This window comes from Diabrotica undecimpunctata, chromosome 2 (assembly GCF_040954645.1).
Source record: "Diabrotica undecimpunctata isolate CICGRU chromosome 2, icDiaUnde3, whole genome shotgun sequence".
Taxonomy (NCBI): Eukaryota; Metazoa; Arthropoda; class Insecta; order Coleoptera; family Chrysomelidae; genus Diabrotica; species Diabrotica undecimpunctata.
Window position 1 is genome coordinate 159,533,061 of NC_092804.1, and position 24,542 is coordinate 159,557,602.

The 24,542-nt window shown below is 31.1% G+C and overlaps 1 protein-coding gene across 9 annotated transcripts in view; it reads right to left on the bottom strand.

Annotated features, from left to right (window-relative positions):
- dlg1 (MAGUK family member discs large 1) overlaps nucleotides 1-24,542 on the bottom strand; it is a 1,569,679-nt gene that overhangs the window by 1,540,537 nt on the left and 4,600 nt on the right. For all 9 annotated transcript variants that reach the window (XM_072523856.1, XM_072523863.1, XM_072523859.1 and 6 more), the window contains exon 2: nucleotides 21,351-21,655. In XM_072523856.1, coding sequence (XP_072379957.1) covers nucleotides 21,351-21,655 — 305 coding nt within the window. The remainder of the gene's footprint in view (nucleotides 1-21,350; nucleotides 21,656-24,542) is intronic.

Below are 24,542 nucleotides of genomic sequence, written 5' to 3' on the forward strand. Positions count from 1 at the left end.
CACGAATACAGAAGTTTTAAGGAGAATAGGAAGAGAGAGGGAAATGGAAAATACAATAAAAGAAAGGAAATTGCAATATCTCGGACATGTGATGAGAGGCGAAAGATACAACATCTTGAGACTCATAATTCAAAAAAAAGTAGAGGGTAGGAGACGCGTAGGAAGAAGACGCGTTTCCTGGTTGAAGAACCTGAGAGAGTGGTTTCTTTGCAGCTCAAGGCAATTGTTCAGAGCAGCTGCCTCGAAGGTCAGAATAGCCATGATGATTGCCAACCTTCGTCGCGGAGATGGCACTTAAAGAAGAAGAATATACGTCGGTAGAACCACATTTCAAATGCCTTTAATCGTTTTATGGCATCTTCTGTAAGGCTCCAGCTTTCTACTCCATAGAGGAGGACACTAAAAACGTAACATCTATTATTATCACATAAATTGTGATCCCAAGTATTCTTAATATTGCAGCCCAAATAACATATTTTCCACTCTTTCTAACGGTGTATCGTTAATTGTAATTTGGGCGTTTATGCCGATGTTCTTACTAATGATTGTTATTTTTGTCTTCTTGCAATTTAGTTTTAGGCCGTATTTGGTACATGCTCCTACAACGTTATCAATCATCCTTTGGAGCCCCTGTGCACTATCTGCCAGCAACACTGTATCGTCTGCATATCTAATATTGTTTGTAAGTTGGCCATTTACAGCAATCGCATTTTCTGATTCGTCCAAGGCCTCTCTAAAGATGTATCCACAGTATATGTTAAACATTGCCGGTGACAATATGCAACCCTGTTTAACTTCTTATTCGACTGTAAAGATCTTGGATAGTTTATTTTCTAATCGTACTGTTGCTTTTTGTTGGAGATATAAGTTTGAGATCAGTCGAGACCATCGAGTCCTGGTGTTTTTAGGATATCGATTAGTTTCCCATGTGGGACTTTATCAAATGCCTGCTCGAAATCAATGAAACATGCACATACACCAAAAAGTACTTCCCTCGTTCTTTATGCGTTTCACATTTTTTAATTTTTCAAAAGCTTTTTGGGTTCACTACAAATATAATGAAGAAATTTATAAATAAATGCCTTGGATTACTATACTTACAACATCATTTTTAGTCTTTCATATGTCCTAGAAACTGTAAAGTTACTCATCATATAGACTTAACAAAAAACATAACTAAGTAAACAGCAATAAAGTCCATTAATTTTGTTGTCTGGTGAATTAAAATTTTATTGAAGGCTACATTTGATTTTCTTATGATGAAAACCAAAAGACACTGCGTCTTGATTGTTTATTAAAATACGAGCATTAGCACATTTGTTTGTTCTATTTCTCAGTAGGTAATATGAGAATATATTAGACTATATGTTAAACTCGGATATGGAGTATAATGTTATTGTAAGAACATATAATAACTTACCAAAACACTTTACTTTGTGGTCGTTGATGTTAATGTTAATGTTAGTGTCTCGCTTTACTTGTTGGTAAGTTATTATTTGTTTTACAATAACATCTTGTACTTAATTTTTGTACATTTTAGAATCTTGACAAAAGCAAGGATTACCTGTCGAAACGTTGATTTGAATAGTATATTAAAATCTTTTAAGCTATGTACAATAATAGACTAATGCAATATTTCGTCAATGCGATTGATATTGACATACGTGAATACAAACAAAAAATGACGCTTTTGTTTAATTATGAGTGTATCATTTTTCAATAGCTCGTTATTTCTGATATGCATAACTTGTCAATGTATTATTGAAAAAATATCAAGTAAATAACAAAAAAATATAGTCAAAACATCAGCTTTTATATTGGAAATTATTGATAAAATAAAATTTACAAAATACAATATAAAATGGAACATAGAAAACAGCTAAACTAATCATGATTTCCAAACCAGTAAAACCAGTGTAAACAAAGTAGAATGTTTGTTTATTATATATCGTGCTTTTGTTAAAAAATGTTTTAATAATTTTTGTATTTTTATGTAAGTTACTTTTCTATTAAGGTTTTGAAACTACTTTCTTGTGGCATGTTTAAGTTAATTATTATGTTTCTATGGGATAAAGCCACAAAACTATTAACAATCGAAAACTTGTTATCCACAACGAAAAATATAATAAACATTAAATGAAATGAATACATTATAATTGCCTGGGGGAATATCGACTACTTAAGATAAAACTGTTACAGATTATTTGCTATAGCTTTTACGACTTTGAAACTTATAATATGGACATTTAGTTTATTCAGTTAAACAATTACTGCTTTAAAAATATTATAAAATAATTACAAATATTTTAAAAATACATATTTTTGAAACTCAAAAAATTAGGGTAATATCGATCAATCGGGCAATATCGACAATGGAGATGGGTAATAACGATCAAGGATGGGAAATATCGATCACAGATGGACAAGTTCATTGGTTAAGTTTACTATGGTTTAAGTAAAAAATACATATTTCTTATGCAGTCTTCACGTGCAGTCCGCATGAGCCCAAAGACCACAGAGACGACATCTACACCATATTTTATTTGATCCAAACTCCGAACATACTGTGTGACGTCCTCTCGTGGGACTCACTATCCGGGTAGCTTTTAGACAGTCAGAGACAGAGTTCAAAATAAAAATAAAACTTTATTGTCTTCCTTAAATTAAATTGACAAAAATCTTATGTACATATTTACAATTTGGTTTAGTCTTCTCAGTACCTGGTCTATTTATTCAAATTAAGCTTGACCTTGTCATATGGAACTAGTCTAATCGGCAAGCGAGTGTGTATCTGAAATTTTACGGTAACGTTGTATCGATTTAATAACAGCGGACGATATGTACAAAGGAAGGAAAGGAACTCAACACGTCCCTTAAGTGATTCGGGTTAATAGGACACTCCTCGACAGTCTCAACACGACTGCTTCAGAGTACGGGTAGTGAAGAGCTCAACACGCACTTCGGATAGCGGCGGTAAAAGGAAAGGAAACAACTTGTGAACTCAACACGTCCACAAGCCGGGGTAGGGAAGAAGAGAACCTTCAGTCAACACCTGTCGGTTCTGTCTCTATGAGGAAATGTTGCCGTTTATATAGCGGAGCTTTGCCCTTTCTACTGTCGATACACTCCTACTTCATGGGTTGGTTCGCGCGCACGCTGGTTTAACGGTGATGGCTTGGACTCATCGTTACAACTGCATCTAGTTCGCTTTCTCGTGTTCGGTGTGCTTTCATACCATAAGTCTTCTTCTTGACTAATTGTTTTGTTTTTATCTTAGTAGCTCCAATTGTTCGTTTAACTTTCTCAACCTCATTCTTCTTTTGCTTTTTTTGTTTCTTCTTTTCTAATTGTTCTTTTAATAAGGTTAATGTTAAGATAGTCAAGTGTTGAGTTCGCCTGCTTCTAGTTTTTGTATAACTACTGACTGGTAGTGTTTACTGAAATAGTTCACTGGAATATATACGAGATTAGCTTTTATTTTTTAGCTGCATAGATTTAATTTTTTCGTCACTTAGATCAATGTCTGAAACTTTTTCTAATTCTGATTCAGATGAGGAATCTTCTAACGATGGTGCTTCTTTTGGTCTCATTTTTTTATTTTGGACTCCATTGGGCCCTGGTAGTTTAACTAAGGGAACTGGTGTTGGCGATGGTGTTTGCCGTGTATCGGACAGAGAAAACACATTATCTTAATATTGTTCAATTACTGGTATAGATATTAATTCTTCTTCGTAAAAAACATCGGGATTGAAGGGAAAGATCCCTGTGATTATAAAACCATTTACTGCCTTCTCAACAGACTCAGCCATATTAAAGGCATTTTTATCAAGTTTCGCAACGTCTGTTGTATTGATTTTCTTATATATTTTTTGTTTTATATTCTTATCACATTCTTGGTAGTAAGCTATCTTCAATGGAGAAAAAAACATGATATCTAGAGACTAGAGACGGTGGAAGGTGTGCGGTGGCAGTAAAAGGAGATTTATTCCAGCGTCGTGACAAAAATTTTAGGAAGCCAGACTTAAATGCGTTGTTATCTATCACTTATAGAACTGGAAGCTTTAGAAGCATTAACATGCCGCTGAAAATATTTCAACTATTCCAAGTTGTTCCGTCTTCCTCCCTTATTTGATACGTCTGTATATTGTCCCAGTAGGACCGTGTTTGTCCAAACATTCTTCTATAAATAAACGTTGGTGAAATATATTGACCTGAGGCACTAAAAGCACATATAACCGTCGGGATTTGTCCTCGTTCATCACTGGTAATTGCACAAACTTGTTTCTGGCGTTTGGCAGCAATAATTTTACATGGAATATGAACATTACTGATACTTGTCTCATCAACATTAAAAATTTGATACAGTTCTAAAATTCTAGATACAAATTTGGATTCCTCTTCCTTGCTTAAGACAGCTTTTTGTCCTAGTGTAATTCTTTTAGCCTCAAAATAACCTCTTAATCGGTCTTGCAATGTTTCATAAGTGATGTTGTATAACTTGAATGTTTCTCTTATCGAAAGTGTTCTGTTAGCTATATCGCTGAGGGCTCTTTCCATCGCCTCTTCGCCACATGAGGACCATGTTGTTTTTCTGTGATATGTTCGTGGCAACTGAAATAAATAACATCAATTGAGACCTATCACAATTAAGTCAAATTAGGTCACAAAAACGACTTAGTGGCCAGTGCACCATATGTTATTAATGCGTCCAACATGTACGCATTCGTTTTGCACTGCGACGTCAATTAGATGAAATTTGAGAGTGATCGATATTACCCCGCGGTTGATAATCCCCCACCTTTCACTATACAATAAATTTATTTAAAAATCCTTTATAAAAGGTATATAATTTTTTTTATTTTTTCTTATTTTTTATTTTAATTATATACCTTTTATAAAGGATTTTTAAATAAATTTTTTGTTGTACATTATATACAGAGAGCTACAGGAACTTAGTGTCCTTGTGGATTCTTGTGTTGTTTTTGTGCTTGTTTTGTACAATGTTTTTTCATTTTAACTTATAGCATATTTTGAAAAAGCAAGTAAATTTTGCGAAAGCTAGAGATAATAACAAAGAGTTTTACTTATCCTGCTTCATTAATGACTGCAACCTCAAGATAAAACTGTAGTATAAATATATATATATATATATATATATATATATATATATATATATATATATATATAGCAATTTTTTTTTAGTTTGGAAACAAAAAGAAGACACACGAGGCCAAATCTGGAGAATAAGGTGGATGGGCAACACTTCTTAGCCCACTTTGACCAATTTTGTTAAAACAATGGCGGCGGCGGAGATATGAGTCCAAGTCTAAATGTTATCATAGTGAAAGAGCACTATTTTCTTCGCCAAATAAGGTAATTTTTTCTGAAATTCGGGATCGAATTGGCCCCATAATTCAGTGTAGTAGAGCTCCGTGACCAGTTTGCCCTTGTCCAGTTAGACTATGTAGATCACTCCTGGCGAATCGCAGAAAATGGTGACCATCATCTTTCAGGCCGAGAGGATAGTCTTCATCTTCTTCGAAGCACGTTTGCTATAGCCGTACACGATTTCGACTGTTCTTTGATCTTTGTTGTGTACCAGTGGATACATGTTTCGTCGACGCGATTGTTACTAAACACGTAGAAACTCCTTTGGATTATACTTAAATAGCGTCAAACTTTGCTGTAAACTAGTCTTACCAGCTTTCTCATACACAAAATTTTATGAAGAATACGACATACGCTGTTTTTTGATATACCTACTGTTCCAGCTATCTCACGCACCGAAGAGTTACCGTACACAGTATCTAAGAGCACTTTAATTTCGCTGTGCTATTTTCCTTTCAAAGGCAAAAATCAAATCACCGATCAATATTACTCTTTTTCTACTTTTCTAAAATCCGCGTATACGCCAGTTTTTACACGGGGTCAAAACAAACCGCAAGCAAGATTTGGCTGATATTTTGACGTTATCTGTCTAGGAAAATGTCTTACACAACAGTAGATTTCTCTTGAGATACTGGCGCCATTTAACGTTGAGGCTAAGTATTTATCGGACTGCTTGTATATTATAATATTCAAATTTGAAAATTTATTTATAAAAAACTGTTTATAAAAATTGGTGCCACTTTTTGAGATGTAAGAAATACATACACGTATTCAGCGAACAGAATTACATAAGATTGAATAGTTTTCAATTATCCGCCGTTCCATTCATACAGAAAGTTACCCAGCTACCAGACTAACAAAACATTTTAAGCTAACTATTTAATTTAACAACTTACCAAAACAGGGTATGTTTGCTTACCTAAAAAATAATTATATAATTAGGTTCAGCAGAGAAATAATCTAAAACAAATAAATTTGCAACATGAACAAGAAGGGAGCTAATTTCAGTTATTTCTAATGATAATATTGGAAGTTTATGTTAGCGTCTAATTCATATTTTGTTAAAACTTTTGGCATGAAGATTAAAACATATCAAAGTAACTGAAAAACAAAGTTTATTCTATATTTGGACACATATTTGAAGCCTTACCTTCTAATTAACCCTTAACGTCTAGCACTGCGTAAACTCAACGTTATTATTTTAATGAATAATTTTTACCTACTATAATAAGAAATTTTATAGACCAGTGTCTGGTCTTTAGAAGCTTCGAGAAAAAGCTGTATTTGTTTGACCTATGCACATATAAAAATAATAATTGTGTCATATTTCGGAATTCTTTTAAGTATAAGTCATTAGACCTTAAGAAATGAAACCATTTCGAAAGCTCGACAAAAAGTCAAAAGAGTGTTTCTCTAACATCTCGGCCAACCTTCTGACTGCAGCCCTAATAAACTGGTGATTTTGTTTATATCGACAGTCACTAATATCCTGTATTTCTTATATATATATATATATATATATATATATATATATATATATATATATATATATATATATATATATATGTATATATATATATATATATATATATATATATATATATATATATATATATATATATATATATATTTATATATCCGCAAAAACAATAAAGATCTTTATCGTCATTACTATCAGTATTACAGATATCCAAATTTTGGGCGAACACTTGTTATATGATTGGCAATGGCATTTAAAATTTAAATAATAATAACTTATAATTTTGCTATAAAGAAGTACATATAAGTACATAGAATAGTAACCCCTGCCAGAGTTCATATAAACCTTCTGGTATTGCTTGATTTAATTAAGAGCACAGTTTTAGGTATTTTTTACAAATTTTTAAAAAGAAGTATTCAAGCACGAACCACGATTACAACTAATCCTTCTTCTAATGTTTTAAAATGCCGAATATTATTTATAAATTCTAAAATTTACATATTTGGATTTCTACATCGTATACAGTCATTAAAGATATTATATTGTTATTGCGATAGTGTGAAATATCAAGGAAATTTACCAGCACCATTTATTTCCATTTAAAATACGAATAATGTGTATTTGTCCCTGTTCTTAAAGGAACTTTTATCTATTTTAAAATATTTACATTTAAATTTGGTGTATCCAAATACGGGCATAACTATAGTGTTTTTATACGTTTTACTAGCTGCATAGTTTTTTCGCTCAGTATGGGGTTAAAAACGGTAAAGCTGTAAGGCCTGACAAATGATATACAGAATTCCTGAAACTTTGTAGCACAATAAATTTCTTTGAAATGCAAGTATAAAAATTTTGTAGTACACTCCTGGCTATATATAAATCTTGTTGTCTTTATTTACATTCAAATCCCCCAATTCTCTGTTTACATTGTGAGGTAAAAGAAAAGATTTCCAATTCCGGTTATAACTAGGACGTTAAAGTTATCAATATAATACTTGTTATTTCTACGAATTTAAGAGTAGTTTGTTTCAAGGTCGCTTTGCGAGATAGTTGAGGCTTGTTTAAAAACAAAATTTTAAGGTTGGTTCCGTGGTATGAACGGTGGAGAGGTAAGACGAAAAACTGGCCCCGGCCGATATTGAAGTCGAGAGGAATTCAAGTGAGGTTGAAAGATTTGATCAAAAGGAACGGTCGTTATGTAGTTTTGCAAAAAACCGGCAAATTTGTCGAAGAATAAGTGATGTACACCCAAAGTAATGTATCTACTCTGACAGAGATAATCACTGTTTTTTTAATTGTCATCGTGAGATACTTGAATTACGGTTTCCAATAAATCTGTACATGTTCCATTGTCCAGTTCCTTAAGAAGCCGTTTCCAAGATGTGCAGTGTCCCAATTTGAACCTCAAATAGTCAGAATACTTTTCCAGTGAAGATGAATTTGTTCGTGTGGCATGGAGTTAAAATTCCAGTTCCCAGCCTCAATAAAGTTATACAGTGAAATCCAGGTACTTTTTTGTGATACAATTTTAAAATAATAATTGCTTTCATACAATTTAAAAGTTTTAATAATTAATATTGTAAATTTTAAAGAGTGGCCACTGCTGTCATTTAATTTGTTCTAAAATCTCCTTAGTAAGATTTTATGTTGACATATGACAGTTGGCTTTATTATTTTTAACATTAGTTCGTTTTGTTTTTAAAATAGGTTAATGTCTATACATAGTTTGTCTAAAAAGATATCTTTATTTGTAAAAATGTGTTTTTGCCACATTTTATAGCCCAGTATTTTTTGTAAGTTTTGTAGCATCTCCCGAGTTTGTAAACAGATGACATTTTTTTTGTTATTTTTGGTATAAATCTTTGTAACTATTAATATAGTATTTTTTACCATGTAATATCTGTAGCTGTTTGTAGTGAAACAACAATAAATTTATTTCTCCAACCAATTTGATTATTACTTATTTTAGAAAAGTCTCCTAACTTCTTTTCCTGTTTTTCTAGGAAGGGAGGACCTTTCTTTTCTCCAGCAGAAAGTTTTCTCGAAGCGTCCCATTTCAAATAGCTAGAGGTCTTTCTTGTTGTTTTTATTGGCCCATTTGTCCATGAGATTTATGTAAGTACCCTCTTTTTGTTTCATTTTGTAGTTGTGCCAATCCAACCCCATTGTCATTTACTTATCCACGACCCAGCTCTCCAAATAAGCCCTGAGTGCCGTTCGTACAGTATCGTTTATTTTGCTTGCCCTATCTTCACCCCAGTAACTTCGGTCCCAATTTCCAAACTCCTATAATTATACCCTCTGTGGTAGGCAAAATATATTCATTATAACTTATGGACGAACAAGGAATAAAATGAATAACGACTATATTTAACAAAATATATAAAACTGCGAAGACTACAGAATAATTAGCCTAATGAGCCACTTACTTAAAACGTTTTTAAAAGTGATACATATTTTTTAGATCAATTAAAAAAACTCTGAAGCACTTATCCTCCGTTACACACTCTTAAACAATGATTTTAATAATAGACTTTGATATTGGAATATATTTTCTTAACGCAGTGTTACGTAATGATAACACTTCCGCTGTAACTAAGATATTTTCAGTTGTGTTCTAGTTATCAATGTATTATCCTCTATTTATTTAGTGATATCTAATAGGGTTTAGTTCTGACTTAATTTTAAATAGACTATTTATACTTATATTTACTAAAATAATTAGATAATATAATACGTTTAAGAGATGAGATTACCTGAAGATACATAATTAAAGTTTTATTTCAATACATAAAATTTTAGCTAATAGACTAATAAAAACTTTATCTCCAGATTCTCCACTTGACAGGTAATGATGGTATGTGGGAAAGCTTTAAAATCTAGACATTGCATCATATCTAATCATTGTTTTATTACTTCTTTATTAGTTAACGATATTAACCATAAAATTTACCATTATCAGTAAAAAGCTCAATAAAACTGAAATATATTTTTTAAATGCTTTTAATTAAAGGTAATATGCGATGACCTAAATCTATAAATATAATCATTAGTTCTAAATTCCCCTAAATGGTTATTAACATCCACAACGTTCTCCCATCGATCCATCACAAAACCTTTCGAAGGTTCAACTTTAGATAACTATTTTGTCAGAATATAGCTGCTAGTTACAGCAGCTATTTATGTACTTTCATGTAATCCCGATGGTATTCATGAATTAAACATTCAGTTCGCAAACGACACGTCTATTCAGAAACAATAATTGCGTTCCTGTAAACAAATTCGTTGTTGTTCTATACTTGGTTTAACAAAAGGAAATTTGTATGGGCTAATCAGAATTTATTTGATATAAACTAGATTAGATTAATGGTCCTTGTTTGATTTTAACTACTAACAATATTATCTTATATATCTATATATATACACATTTGGAATTTTATTTACGGAACATAGGATTTTTAATACAATTACTATTAAGATTCCCTGATTTGCAATTAACCAGTGTAAATTTCTATATAACGTCGCGATGTTTTATAATTAATTTATTTGTTCCACTGGATTGCCTCTCCTCTGCGGTTTGTAGTAGCGTATGTAACACGACGACAGTGTTGCTCCGTCTACCGATTTTTCCCGAAAATCCGGTTTTGTGCAGATTATAAATAATGTTTTATTAACATCAATTTTGTGTTCATTAGGTATTATTTGAATTATTAAATTTATACTTAAATACATTTGTTATTCCAAATATTGTTTATCATTTCAAATTAAAAAGAGTGTATTATTATTATTTTATTTTTGAAATTCCTTTTTATTTTTATTTTTAGAAATCTACTTTTTTTTTTCAAGTCGTTTTGGCAATAAAATATAACCATTTTTTTTAGTTAAATAATATTTTTAATTCCATATCTACATTTATAAATATGTACGTTTTCGGAGAATTGACATGCACTCTACCTGTGTTCCGTTTTTACACTTACACAGGCAGCATCGCGGCATGAATTGAGACTCCAGTCGAAAAAAGGAAATAATTATAAAACATCGCGACGTCGTATTGAAATTTACACTGGTTAATTACAAATCAGAGGATCTGAGTTATTGTATTAAAAATCCTATGTTCCGTGAAAATTTTTCCAAATCTGTATATATATATATATATATATATATATATATATATATATATATATCGAGAAAAGGAGTGTAACCGTCAATTCAATATAAATTAAGGAACACTCGAAGAGTGGTGGGTTTTTCGGTCAGTGGAGAAATAAAAGACAAAGAAGGTGGCTATCAAAAGCATCATCAGTTCATCTTAAAAAGACATGTCAATGATATTAAATGGGTGAAAAAGCTTACGACAATGGACATTTTGAGATCAAGTTGCATAAACAATTAATTGAAACTAGGTACAGTTTACAAATTAACAAACTTAGCACAGCAAAAGAACATGTGATAATCATACATGTATATAAAAAATTTTTGTAAAAAACTTAAGTAAAAAACATTAAAATTGATATGTATAGAACTAGAAAGATCATAAGATGCACTTTCAACAGTATATTATCAGGTAAATTTAATTTTGACTTTAGGTAACATTATTGAATAGATTAAGATTGAAATATAATATTTAAAAGTAAAATAAAGTTACCAGTCTTTAGCTTACTAGGTGCCGCAGGTAAATGACTATTAAATGACAAAGGATAATCCTAAAAGGTGCTTGACCATGAAAGAGCTCGAATCTATAGTTGAAAACTTGGATGTAGATGATTAGGTATACGTTTGTTTAATACCTCCAGAAGTTGATAACCTAACAGATGAGGAAGATATATATGAGAATAATATGGGTAATATAAATAGTTTGCCGAAAGATTTAGAAATACTTTTGGGATTGTTGATTTTCAGCGGATATCACACTCTTCCCCGTATAAAACTTTACTGGTTCTTCCGATGAGGATAAGGAAGTTAAGTTTGTGAAGAATGCAATGTCTCAAAATAGATTTTTTAAAATAAAGTGGAACATACATCTTGCAGATAACGATCAGCTAGATAAACAAGGCAAATTTGCAAAAGTTTTATCTTAGTCCGATGATCGACCTGTTGAACAAAATTTTTTTAAAATATGGTGTTTTCAGTCAATACTTATTAATAGATAAACAAATGGTCCTATACTTCGGCAGTCATTCCAGCAAAATTTATTTATAAAAGGGAAGCCTGTTCATTTCTGATACAAAATGTAGTGGCTTGCATCTAGCAATGGATATTTATACAACTTTGTCCCTTATGCTGGAAAATCCAACCAGAATAATTTAAAAGAGTTTAGTATAAGTGAAGCAGTTGTTATAAATCTTTTAAAAGTCGTGGAATACAAGTCTGCACACAAGATATATTTTGATAATTTCTTTACCAGCTACAAGTTGTTGGTTCATTTGAAACAACAGGAACACTTTGCTACTGGAACAATACTTGAAAACAGGCTGCTAAATTGTCCGTTGGAGAACACAAAATCTATTGGAAAAAAAGATTGCGGCACTATGGATAGTCGCTACCATCAAACTAATAAAATAAGTCCTGTGCGTTGGAACAATAATTCTGTGGTGACGGAGGCAGCCAATTGTGATCCAGTTGAAAAGATATCGCTATCCCACAACCCAACATGATAGCTTAATATAATAAATATATGAGGGGAGTGGACTAACATGACAATGGAGTGGCTAATTATTGAATTAATATCCGTGGGAAAAAATGGTAGTGGCCACTATTTATATACATGTTAGACTCTGCTGTCGTTAATGCCTAAAAACTCTACAATTACACATACGGAAAATTCAATTTCGCAGTTATATTTTAGGACAGAACTTGTACGAGGCTATGTTAGTGTTAACAAAAGTGGCACTAAATCTGTTAGAGGTCGTGGCTCTAGTTCATCCTTATCATCTACCTCGCGTTTGGATAATGTGGACCACATGATTGAACTCAATAATAAAAACTGAAGAAGGCGTTGTAGGCTATGTAAAAATTTTTATGTGTAAACAATGTAATATACCGTTGCATCCACATTGTTTCAAAGACTACGACAAGTGAAAATAAAAATATTTGTTGTAAAAATGTTATACGTATAGTCCCAATGTTGCGTTAACGCAACGTTAAAAAAATTGACTTGTAGTTTTTTTTCTTGGTGTAGCTTTTAAATTATCTTTATTTGTGTTTAGTTAAATATATATTTAAAACAAAATCATTGGTTTAATTATGTTTTCTACAACTGGGCCTAAATAGGTTAAAGGTCCAAGCTACAGGGATCATATGAGGAATTCTACAAAAATTCGCACCTTAACTGGAGCCAAATATGGTGATATTGCAATTTGCTGCCCGTACCCCGCAGTAACAATTTTTTCTGTAGGTTGATACCAAAAAACATGTTGTTAGGTGCGAGCCTCAAAAAAAAGGCAAATTTAAGTTTTTTTCCAACAAAAAACTGATTTTTCCGCTAAAGCTATGTCATTCTTCTAGCGATCTGCCTCGAAGAACGAGTGAAAGAGACTTCTATACTTGGAGCACACGTACATATCAGGTACCAATCGCCTAAAGCAATAAATAAATAAATAGGAATATTTATTATCGTTGATTTGTGCAGAATTAAATTTGGTAAGGGCGACATGGAATTTTACGTCAGCTGGGCACGGTAAACGTGCAGCCGATGAAATCGGCGGCACAATAAAAAATATGTGCGACAATCACGTTGCGAATGGCGACAATATTTTATTTACCCAGGATATTTTTAATTTAATTGAAAAAAATTCTTGCCCCGTGAGAGCATTTATAGTTGGCTCAGAACAAATTGACGATATGACAAAAAAATTGGGTGATAACATTTCGTAAGTTCCTCAAACGATGAAAATCCACCAGGTCATGTGGTTGGTCAACTCAAGTTTTATGTAAAATAGAATCGCCAGAACTAACTAAATTTAGAAATAAAATAATGTACAATATCAGTGAAAATCAGAAAAAAATGATTGAAAATAATATAAAAAATAATATAATTATATGATATATTTGGTATAATTTATATAATTAATATAATTTCTTTTTGAATCCAAAACAGTATTAAAATTTTTTTTATTTCATATTATTCGAGCTTTAATATTTATTCTTTCTGTTAAACACAAGATTATTTAAGTTCTTAAGTTCTTTTTTATAGTGTTTAATTAATGAAGAATAAATATATTTATATCATTGTTAAATAGTATCTATCAATAATAAAAAATTTAGAATATTTTTGATGTATTCTATGTATTTATTTTTTTTTTACTTGACTAACGTTTACCTCGCTCTAATACTCATACTAACAAAAAAAAAAGTTTGTTATAAAAAAAAAGAAGAAAAAAAATTGAATCGTATTTTCTTACTTAAAACACGATAAATTTATATGTGAAGGTTTTCAGCTATATTACAATTTACTATCTATAATTTAATGACGGATCAGGCTACATACTGAGGATCAAGCCACCAGCTTCCGATAGGTAGATGAACCTCATTTACGGAAGTCATTTTAACTTGATTTTCCAGTAAAATCGCGAAAATGAAAAAAACGTCGATTTTAGGGACTGAATAACCGCTTGCCACGCTTTGAGCAGGTGTTTCTTGGTTCTTTAAATGGTCAGAATTCATTCTGGGGATCAAGACAAAGCGACTGGTACCTAATATGTATTTGTGCTCCAACTATAGAGGTATCTTTCTATCTATTTTTGGATAAAATCGCGAAAAAATGAAAAAAACGTCGATTTTAGGGACTGAATAACCGTTTTCCACGCTTTAAGCTTTTTCTTGGTTCTTCAAAGGGTCAGAGTTCATTCTGCGGACCAAGACGAAGCGATTGGTACCTAATATGTATGTGTACTCCAACTATAGAGGTATCTTTTAATCTATTTTCGAGTGAAATCGCGAAAAAATGAAAAAAAAAACGTCGATTTTAGTGACTGAATAACCGCTTGCCACGCTTTGAGCAGGTATTTCTTGGCTCTTCAAAGGGTCAGAGTTCCTTGAAGACGAGGAAGATCGCTAGAAGAATGAAATAGCTTTAGCGAACAAATCAGTTTTTTGTTGGAAAAAACTTAAATTTGGCTTTTTTTGAGGCTCGCACCTGAAAACATGTTTTTTTGGTATCAACCTACAGAAAAAATTGTTACTGCGGGGTACGAGCAGCAAATTGCAATATCACCATATTTGGCTCCAGTTAAGGTGCGAATTTTTGTAGAATTCCTCATATCTCCTTCATTCTAGAAGAAGAAAGAGTGTTTCCAGTAAAAAATGTGAAATATTGGGGCGTTATGCTTGATTGCAAGTGAATATTTAGTGAATATGTCAAATATAATGCAAGTAAGTCTGATCAAAGAACTGCGGCACTAGAAAGAACTATGCCTAAGATAGGAGGACCTAATTCAGAAAAAAGACCAATTTCCATAAAATTTCTCCACTCGACAACTTTATATGCTTCACCAATATGGCATTAAGTATTAAACAAACAAAAATATAAATTAATAGTAAAAGAAACACAAAGAAAATCTTTGTTAATGTTCATCTGCGCACACCGGGCGGCCTCGACTGTAGCTGTGACCTCTATAGGTCATAGCGGGAGTACTACAAATTCACCTGTAACCAAAGGAAAGATCGAGAACATGCGGCAATTATAACAAAAAGAAAAACAACCAGAATGTGGCAAGAAGAATGAAAAAAGGAACGGAGAACGTGGACAAGACTGCTAATCCCGAATGTAAAGTAGATAAACTGCAATTATAAGAGTAGAAGCTACTTCTTTACACATTTTCTCACGGGCTATGGATCGTTAGGAGCCTATCTCTAAGGAATAGGCAAGACAACAAATGGCAACAGCCGAGAATTGTTCATTTGAATGCAATAGGTTTAATAAAGCTAGAGCCAAAATGTATGGCAGAGGAGGCATATTTAAAGACATAATGACGGTTATGGAAAGGAAAACAAAAGATTTTATAAATACAATAACAAAAATTATAAAAGAAAAAAAAAACTAAAAATAAAAAGACAGCAAGGACAAACATAAGTTAAATATAAAACATACAAATACATAAAAAAGGTATATCAAAAACTGTGCGCGCGACTTAACGGTCTGGAAAGATGGTCTGTGTCACGCGTGTAAGCCGAAAGTGATTTTAATTAGTAGCAGCGTAATATAGATGCATTTGTGGGCAAGTTCCCAAGTTCCCGTCACAAGGAGAAATGCATTTGATTGTACTCCATCTACCTATCTAGGTACGAGTTACTTGGTATGGTGTTTAGGAGATTTCCACTTTCACAAAAAAAATTAAGCTATAATCTCCGTATGTCGCGTGTCCATGACGTCGGTGGTAGTTCTCTGCTTTTTCTATGTTGATTGGGTCTACATTTCAGCAATTTTTTAGTCCATCCATTATGCTTCAGTTTAGCCTTGTCGGTCTGTAAGTTTAAATCCTAATATTGATCTTTCCATTTTTCCTCTATGCGATTCTCAGTTTTCTAGCGTTATTATTAGTGACCGTATAATATGTTTTGACTCAGTATGTTACAACTGGAAGCAAGCACTGATTGTATACCTTTTTCTTAGAATTCGTAGCGATTTCACTATTGAATGTGTCATTTTTTAATCTGCCATTTGCAACCCAAACTAGACCAAATCTCCTTTGTATTTTTTGTGTTTGATTGCTTTGGTGGTTTTTAACTCATGACTAAAATATTGTGACATAAGGTCACACAGAAATCTTAGACATTAAAATTCAACTAATTTTACATGTGTTTGATTTAAATTTAGTTTAATGCTAAACGTGATATAAGTAATATAATTTGTAAACAAGAGAATATAAATGTTATCGTAATCTATCAATGGATATTTACTGCAATTACTATTTTAATAATACTAATATTATTAATTTTATTAATAAAATCGAGAACGATTTCCGAAGTGGAAATAGAAATGTCAATAAACTTACTTTAACCTTTAATTGGGGCGTATTTCCATTAAAATAGTAATTACTTTAAAATGCCACAAAAAAAAGCTTTAGAAAAATGGATATTTACTGTTTATAACCCTGTATAAGTAATATATTTAATAGCGAAGAAAGTAAATAGATACAGTTCATTTGTTAAATTCAATAAGTCGTATTGCTGACGCCGTTTGTAATGTAGTTCTAGACCGGATCTGGGTCAATTATACCCGTATAAAGTCTTATAATAACTTAAAAATACAACACGTCTTTCTATTGACAAAAAATCAACATCAAAATTAAGTTGTGCTAATATAGCGAAAGCAAAACATTATAATGTCTGTATTCTGTAATCTCTTCCATATTGTTGTCTTCTAATTTTATTAGTCTTCCCCTGATTAAGATTTCATATAATTTATTCTCCTTCTGTTTATTTGCAACCCTATTTTTGTGATTGCCTGTGAAAGTTCATGAAGAATTCCTTTGGCTTTGCACAAATCATCGGCAATGAACACAATATCGTCGGCACAGATATTTATAAGAAATATCTTTTTCGTCGTTTTTAAAAAGAAGAGGAAGAAGAGAAGGCAAAAAAGGATTTTTTCATTTTTATTATAAAAAAAAAACAAACAAAGCAAGTAGTTTTCAAAGCACAAAGCATCAGCTGAACCTTTACAAGACTTTTAAGTGAATTCGATTATTTTTCACAGATAGACTAGGAGAGTCAGGCACTGTTTTATGTCGATGGGACCTAAATATAAAAATTTACAGTGCTGCAAGGCATAAACTCATATTTATGTTTAATGTTATTTTATTGCATACTAAATTTCTGAGTTTGTAATTAATTTTCGAGTATAACAAAAAAAGTTTTTTAAAAAATCGTAGTGTACGCCAGACTTTTTTAATGTTAAAATGCCGTAAAAACTTTGTTAAATATCTACATTAATAACTTTTGTTAACTATGTTTTTTCCGCTATCGCAGAGAAGTTAATTTAACTAAGTTTTTTCATTCCACTATGTTTATTATTAGGTAAAACAGCATCGTTCGAATAATATAAAGTTTTGAATATACAGGGTGAGTCACCACTAACGAGACGGAAGATTACAGCGAAACGGTAAAAGATTTTAAAAAAATTTTAAATGTATAGTACAGTCCATCCAATTTACTTACCGTTGCACGTCATTATCATTGACAGAGATCGAAGTTGACATAGTTGCCAAAGTAAAAAAAACCTGAATCCATTTTAAATAAAATAATTGATTGATATATACATACTCAAAATCAAAATTTATCCGAACATATATATATATATATATATATATATATATATATATATATATGTATTCACTTTAAAATTCAAAATAATAAAGTAAAAAAAGTGTCAACACCGCAACTGTCAAATACGTTATACCAATTTATGCCAAAATATCACCTTCGTTCGATTACAGTACAGATGAACTCGAGTTCATTAATGTCTGTGTCCCATTTTATGTTTTGAATCTTGACAAAGGCAAGGGTTTCCTGTCGAAACGTTGATTGCTATGGAAAATAAAATCTAGTTCCACATGTTATATACACTAATGCCCAAAATTAACGGACCACCTTAAATGTACCAAAAGTTTGAAGCTATTTTTCTTCTGAACGAATGATTAGATTTTGATGATGTTTTTTTCATATTACGAGTAAATCAGTGTATTAATTTTTCATTTTTCATTTTCAATGTATTAATGTTTTCTGAAAAATATCAACGTTTTACCCGTATACGGGGTGTAAAATAAAGATGTGTTTTTTCATCGTTTTTTGAAACAACCTGTGGAATTTATTAGCAACAAACGCTACATCTTATTATTATTTTGAGATAAACTTGTGCTTTCTTAAGATTTTCGTGAAAAAATCATTTCGATATCTCTATAATCAAAGATTATACAGAACTTTAAATGTAACAAGTTTTTATCAACATTTAAAGCAAAGAAAACATTACTTACATAAACTTTATTGACATTTAATACAAATAAAGCCTAAGAAAATATAACCTAAATATTCTTTAACAATTGCCCTTTCCCAAAAACACTTAATAACGAGTATTTCCACCTCTAAATCTAATTACTTCTTCACAGCGGCGAGGCATACTCAAAATCAAGCAGCGTATTTGGTCTTGATCAATTGCATCCCAAACTTCTCTCACAATAACTTCTATGTCGTCAAGAGAGACAGGAGACACAAATTTTCATTAAAAGAAAATTATTTCCTATCTAAGGAGCAAATGAAACTACATGGTTAGACAAAATGTCTAATATACCTTTCACCCGTTAAGAAATTTCTTCGTAAAGCAACAAGGTCCTTTTGCGCTGTAAGAGATATTCCTCCCCAAACCATTACAGATCCACCATTGAATAAAGTAATAGGTCGTATATTACACTGTGCATAGCGTTCTCTTGGCCGTCGATTAACACTCACACTGAGCTATATAAGCAATACCACGATTCATCAGTGAACAACACGTACTTCCAGTCATCAACATTTCAGTCAAGGTGCTCTGGCAAATTTTAATCTACTTCTACAATGATTTACGTTTAAAGCTCTGACTTGTATCCTTATTTGCAGATCTTGTTCAGCAAGACGCCCTTATATAGTGTTTCTACTAATTTGAATATTATGAACATTTGTCACTTGTATTTTTTAATGTCTCATTGTGAGAAAACGTTCTCTTATAGCACGAAACCTAATAAACTGATCTTGTCGTGGTGTTGTAAGTTTTTCTCTTCCTTATCCACGCCGTTTTGTATGGTCGTTTGTTTCTCGAAAAAGTTGAATAACTCGTGATATTGTAATATGAAATACCCCTAACCTCAAGCCTATTTCACGATAACTTAAGCCTACATCAGCTAAAGTAATTGTCTGAACACATTCATCTTGGCTCAGATTTCTTGAAATTGAATGTTGAATTTTTACAATTCAATAAAGTCACGTTACACTTTGAACGTACTTTTATTTTTTGATAATAAAGATATCGATGATTTTTTTACGAGAATGTTGAAAAAAAAAATTAAACTTTTTTAAAGTATTAAGATTAAGATGTAGCATTTGCTTAAGTAAATTCCACAGAGTGTTGCAAAATAAGATAAAAAATCAAATTTATTTTTACACCCCGTATCTAGGTGAAATGTTGACACCTCCCAGAAAACAATAATACTGTAATTACTTAGAAATAGGTCTGCAATGAGCAAAAAAATTTATTGAAATCCAATCAAGGATACACAAGAAAAATAGCTTAATAATTATGGTAGAGTTGAGGTCAGGCGTTAATTTTGGAGAGTAAAAAATCACGCAATGCTTTGAACATACTTTTCTATTTTGAAAATAAACGTATCGTAATGATTTTTTTACCAAAATGAAGCGATCCTAAAATATTCATAACATGTAGCGTTTGTTTCTAATACATTCCACCGGGTGTTGCAAAATTAGATGAAAAAACACAACTTTATTTTTACACCCTGTATATAAGTAAAACGTTGACATTTTTTTAAAAACATTAATATAGTCATTAAATAGAAATATGTATACCTACAATGTAAAAAATAAATCATGGAAATCCAATTAAGGGTTCAGAAGAAATATAGTTTTAAAATCATGGTCCATTTTAGGTGGTGCATTAATTTTGGAGAGTAGTATATATCTTATTGAACCTAAACCCAATAAATAATAATTTTATATTACGGTTATATATATAATATTTTATAGTACGGTTCAAGAAACTCAAAACTAATTTATATATATATATATATATATATATATATATATATATATATATATATATATATATATAAAGGTATAAAAAGAGTTTTAAATCGTTGTAATTGTCTTTTTCTTATGTGTTATAAGTAATAATAATTGTCAAGTTTGGTCTTTTACACCATGCAATTTATAGATTATTTAATTATTGACTCAATCAATGAGTGGTGCGTGATATTGTGATTGGATGTGAGTAGAACATCCACGAAAGACAAATCTCATTAACGTAAGTTTTTATAAACTTTTACATTCAATAGGTTTCAAGGATGCTTTACTAACAGTAGCACTTTATTTCAGTTTTTCCTGATGATGAAAATAAACATTTTCGAAAGCTTGAAACTTAGTTAAAAGAGTACACTTATTTCACCGCTGCAAATCCCAATAAACCTCAAAGCTCTGTTGAAACTTCTTTTCCTTATATATATATATATATATATATATATATATATATATATATATATATATATATATATATATATATATATATATATATATATATATATATACGCGCGTTGCTTGCGCTTGCTGAAAGTTTTAACTTTAAGTTAATAATATACTGTTATCATAAACCGGTATAATATAAACATAATGTTACATAAAAAGAAATTTATTTTGATGCATGTAGCACCTTAACCTACTATTCTAAACTATTTAAAAAAAATGAAAAACTTTTCTACTATTTTTTTATATCGTCAAATCTTACCTTCTTTATGAGGATTAAACCCATGAACTTCACAGTAGGTCGTCGGACCCATCCTTTCCGGCGTCAGCAGATTTTCCGTACTGGGCAGTACCGTTGGAGCGTCAATAGTAAAAAATGTTGAACACGACGCAGGAGTTCTTTGTTGCTGATCTAATTGTCTTTCTCTTAGTTCTCGACGGCACTTGGCACATCTTTTCATTTCACTGCGCACGCGCAATAACCACACCATACCGAACAGAGCCATGCCAATTGGCCGCCTCATTGTAGACAGTCCCTCATAGCAGGGCAGGCTTAGAAGGGACACCCTAGAGGAGTTAGTGATTGTCGGTTTGGTTTTTAAAATACACACATTTAAAAACCAAACTAAATAAATTCACGCAAATATTTTGCGTCAATTACCACATTTTTATTGGATGATTTATAAACTTATTGTAAAGAAGATCTTTAGAAAATCAGAACTATATAATTTTTTACTTTTGGTATTGTCTATAAATTTTTGATTTATTATAGTATTAAAAAAATAAAGAAGACAATTATTCAATTCAAATTATTTAAGTAGAAGTACTCATTTTTAAATATTTTTGAAAGATACCACAATATTCTTAAAGAGAGCCACATTTTAGCGAATAATTTTTATTTTATTTTTTTTTATTAAACTTACGTGTCTTGACAACCAATAGTCAGGACACGGGCACTAAAGACTAATGTTTACATTATTTGTTCAAATTTCACAAGTTCTGGTACCGTTCTTATGTATACAAAAATTTTAAGTATTTTATGTTTAATTATATTGTAGCATTTTTATTTTGCCCTGTAAATTATAAGAACCAAAAATGGTTCATAATCTTTTTGCGTTTCTAAGATTTGAAAAAAGTTTTAATTCTGTTTATAATTTTCAAAGTACTCTTTCGAGAAGAAATATTACTTGTCTTACTTTGGATTCTTTTTATCTTTGTTTTGCTGAGATTTTAAAATAAATCACTGAGTTCTCACAATTCATCAACTAACTACACATGGAATAAATAACAGTCCACGCAAGAGTGTTTCCATCCTTCCTCGAAAGTAAATAAATGTTATTACAAAAACACTACCATTTAACGACCGTAAAGGTAGATCGTGGGAGTCCGAACCAAAAGTGGCGGTTTCGTAAATCACCCCAAATTTATTACTTTGCCAGAAAAAAAAAATAAAAAAATTAATATCAAAGCTAAAGACACATATACTCATTCAAAGAGATACATGAGCAGCTATGCAGAAACCAAGCTAAAAGGTTAAAGTGTGTTACTTATGTGAGAGCAAAGCCGATTCGATGCAAAGTATACAGAATTATTTGTTTTTTCAATTATTTTAAAACTTGTCAAAATAGCTGGAGATACGATCGGAGAATGTTTTATATTGATGAACTAAGGAAATATGTCCCATTTGATTTTTAACTGTTATTCCATGTGTATTTAGTGCAGTGCAGTGCCATGTCTTGTGTATAGGGTATGTCTCGCATGCATTCTTTTTTTGTATTTCAGAGTAATCTTTGTTTTTTGTATACAACCCAAAAGTTTGTATGTTCAGTACTCTATTAATCAAAAGACAAATATTTTACTTTTTGTTCAGCTAATTTGCAGGTATATTTTATTAGATAGTAAGTTTTAATACCAACTATATTATGATATGCTCTGCCTGAGGTAATATCATAATTTTTGTTAATTTTTACTATTTAAAATCCGTAAACTAATTTTCGAAACCAATTTCAGAATTTCGCTTAAATCTGTGCCTTCTAAGAATTGCAAGGCAAAACAGACGTTGATAAAGATGTTATTAGATAACATCTTTTTATTATTTATATATATTTTTATTCCGATATACTCTGTACGAGTACTAGAAACCAATTCGCTAAGAATTTTGCTTAGTTAAGGAGATTTGTTGTGGAATGCAATTTTTAGATTCCCCATGTCTCTAATAATATCTTTATCAACTTCTGTTTTGCCTTGCAATTCTTAGAAGGCACAGTATAAAGCGAAATTCTGAATTTGGTTTCGAAAATTAGTTTACGGATTTTATTATCAGATGTCGCTATTTGCGTCTATACGGAGCCATGTTAGAGTTGCTTCCTAAGACAGAAAAGATTTATTTTCACGTTCAGAGCGACTGTGAAAACCGTTCTGATGAGGCCTATTAGGCCGAAATACGTATAAGCGGATGCGCAGGCGCCCTGTACGTGAAATCAAATCTTAACTGTCTTTTCCTTTTTACTATTTAATTTCACACTTCACCTTTACACAGTTATAAATGCATTTTATCTTATTTCAGGAATATTTATTTAAAACCTGATTTGTCTAAATTTACGTTTTTGATTCTTGCTATTTGCTTTGTTTGATTTATGTCTATTTTCCAAATATGTTGACATTCTATATTAACTTTTACTTGGCTGAACTTTTAAGAAATAAAAATTGTTAATTTTTTAGCAATTATTTGTTTATTAGTCTCTCATAATTTTCCTTTTTTTTGATAAATAATAAGATTATTCTAAAAATAATGTAAAGCGACAATAAAAGGTAAGTGTGTTGGTTTCTCTTTCTTTTTGACTATGTATAAATTTTACCACAATTGGCGTGCTTTATTTACAGCACTACGCCTCTATTATGTCAACCGCATCAACCACAAAGCGGCGCCAAATTTGAATTAACAATGAATATTATGGCTAGTGTTACAACTGTACCATCTCACAACTGCCCCCGGTCTTCCCTATACGACAGAATTGCATGGAAATATACAAATTTACTGATTGACACAGCAACTTTAAATAATGATATAAAACCTGTCATGTTATTCATTATATAATACTTATTAATTGCATCGCTAAAACATTACAAAATCTATAAACAGGTTACTCAGTTCAGTTATTTAAACATTTAATAAATTAAGTTTTACAGTTTTTTAACTATATTTAACTATACATACTTTAATTATATAGTTATAAAACTTTGAGAAGAGACCTAAGCACTTTATATGAATTAAAGTTAGAAAATTTAATAATTTATAATTAAATGTTCTGAAAAGTGTAAATCTGAAAAAAGTATAATACCAGCTGTTAAGTATTTGAGTATAAAATGAATTTTATATGGTTATGACTTTCGCACTTAAATATAAATCTGATTTTCTAAAGAAGAAATATGCCCTGACAACACAATAAAATTT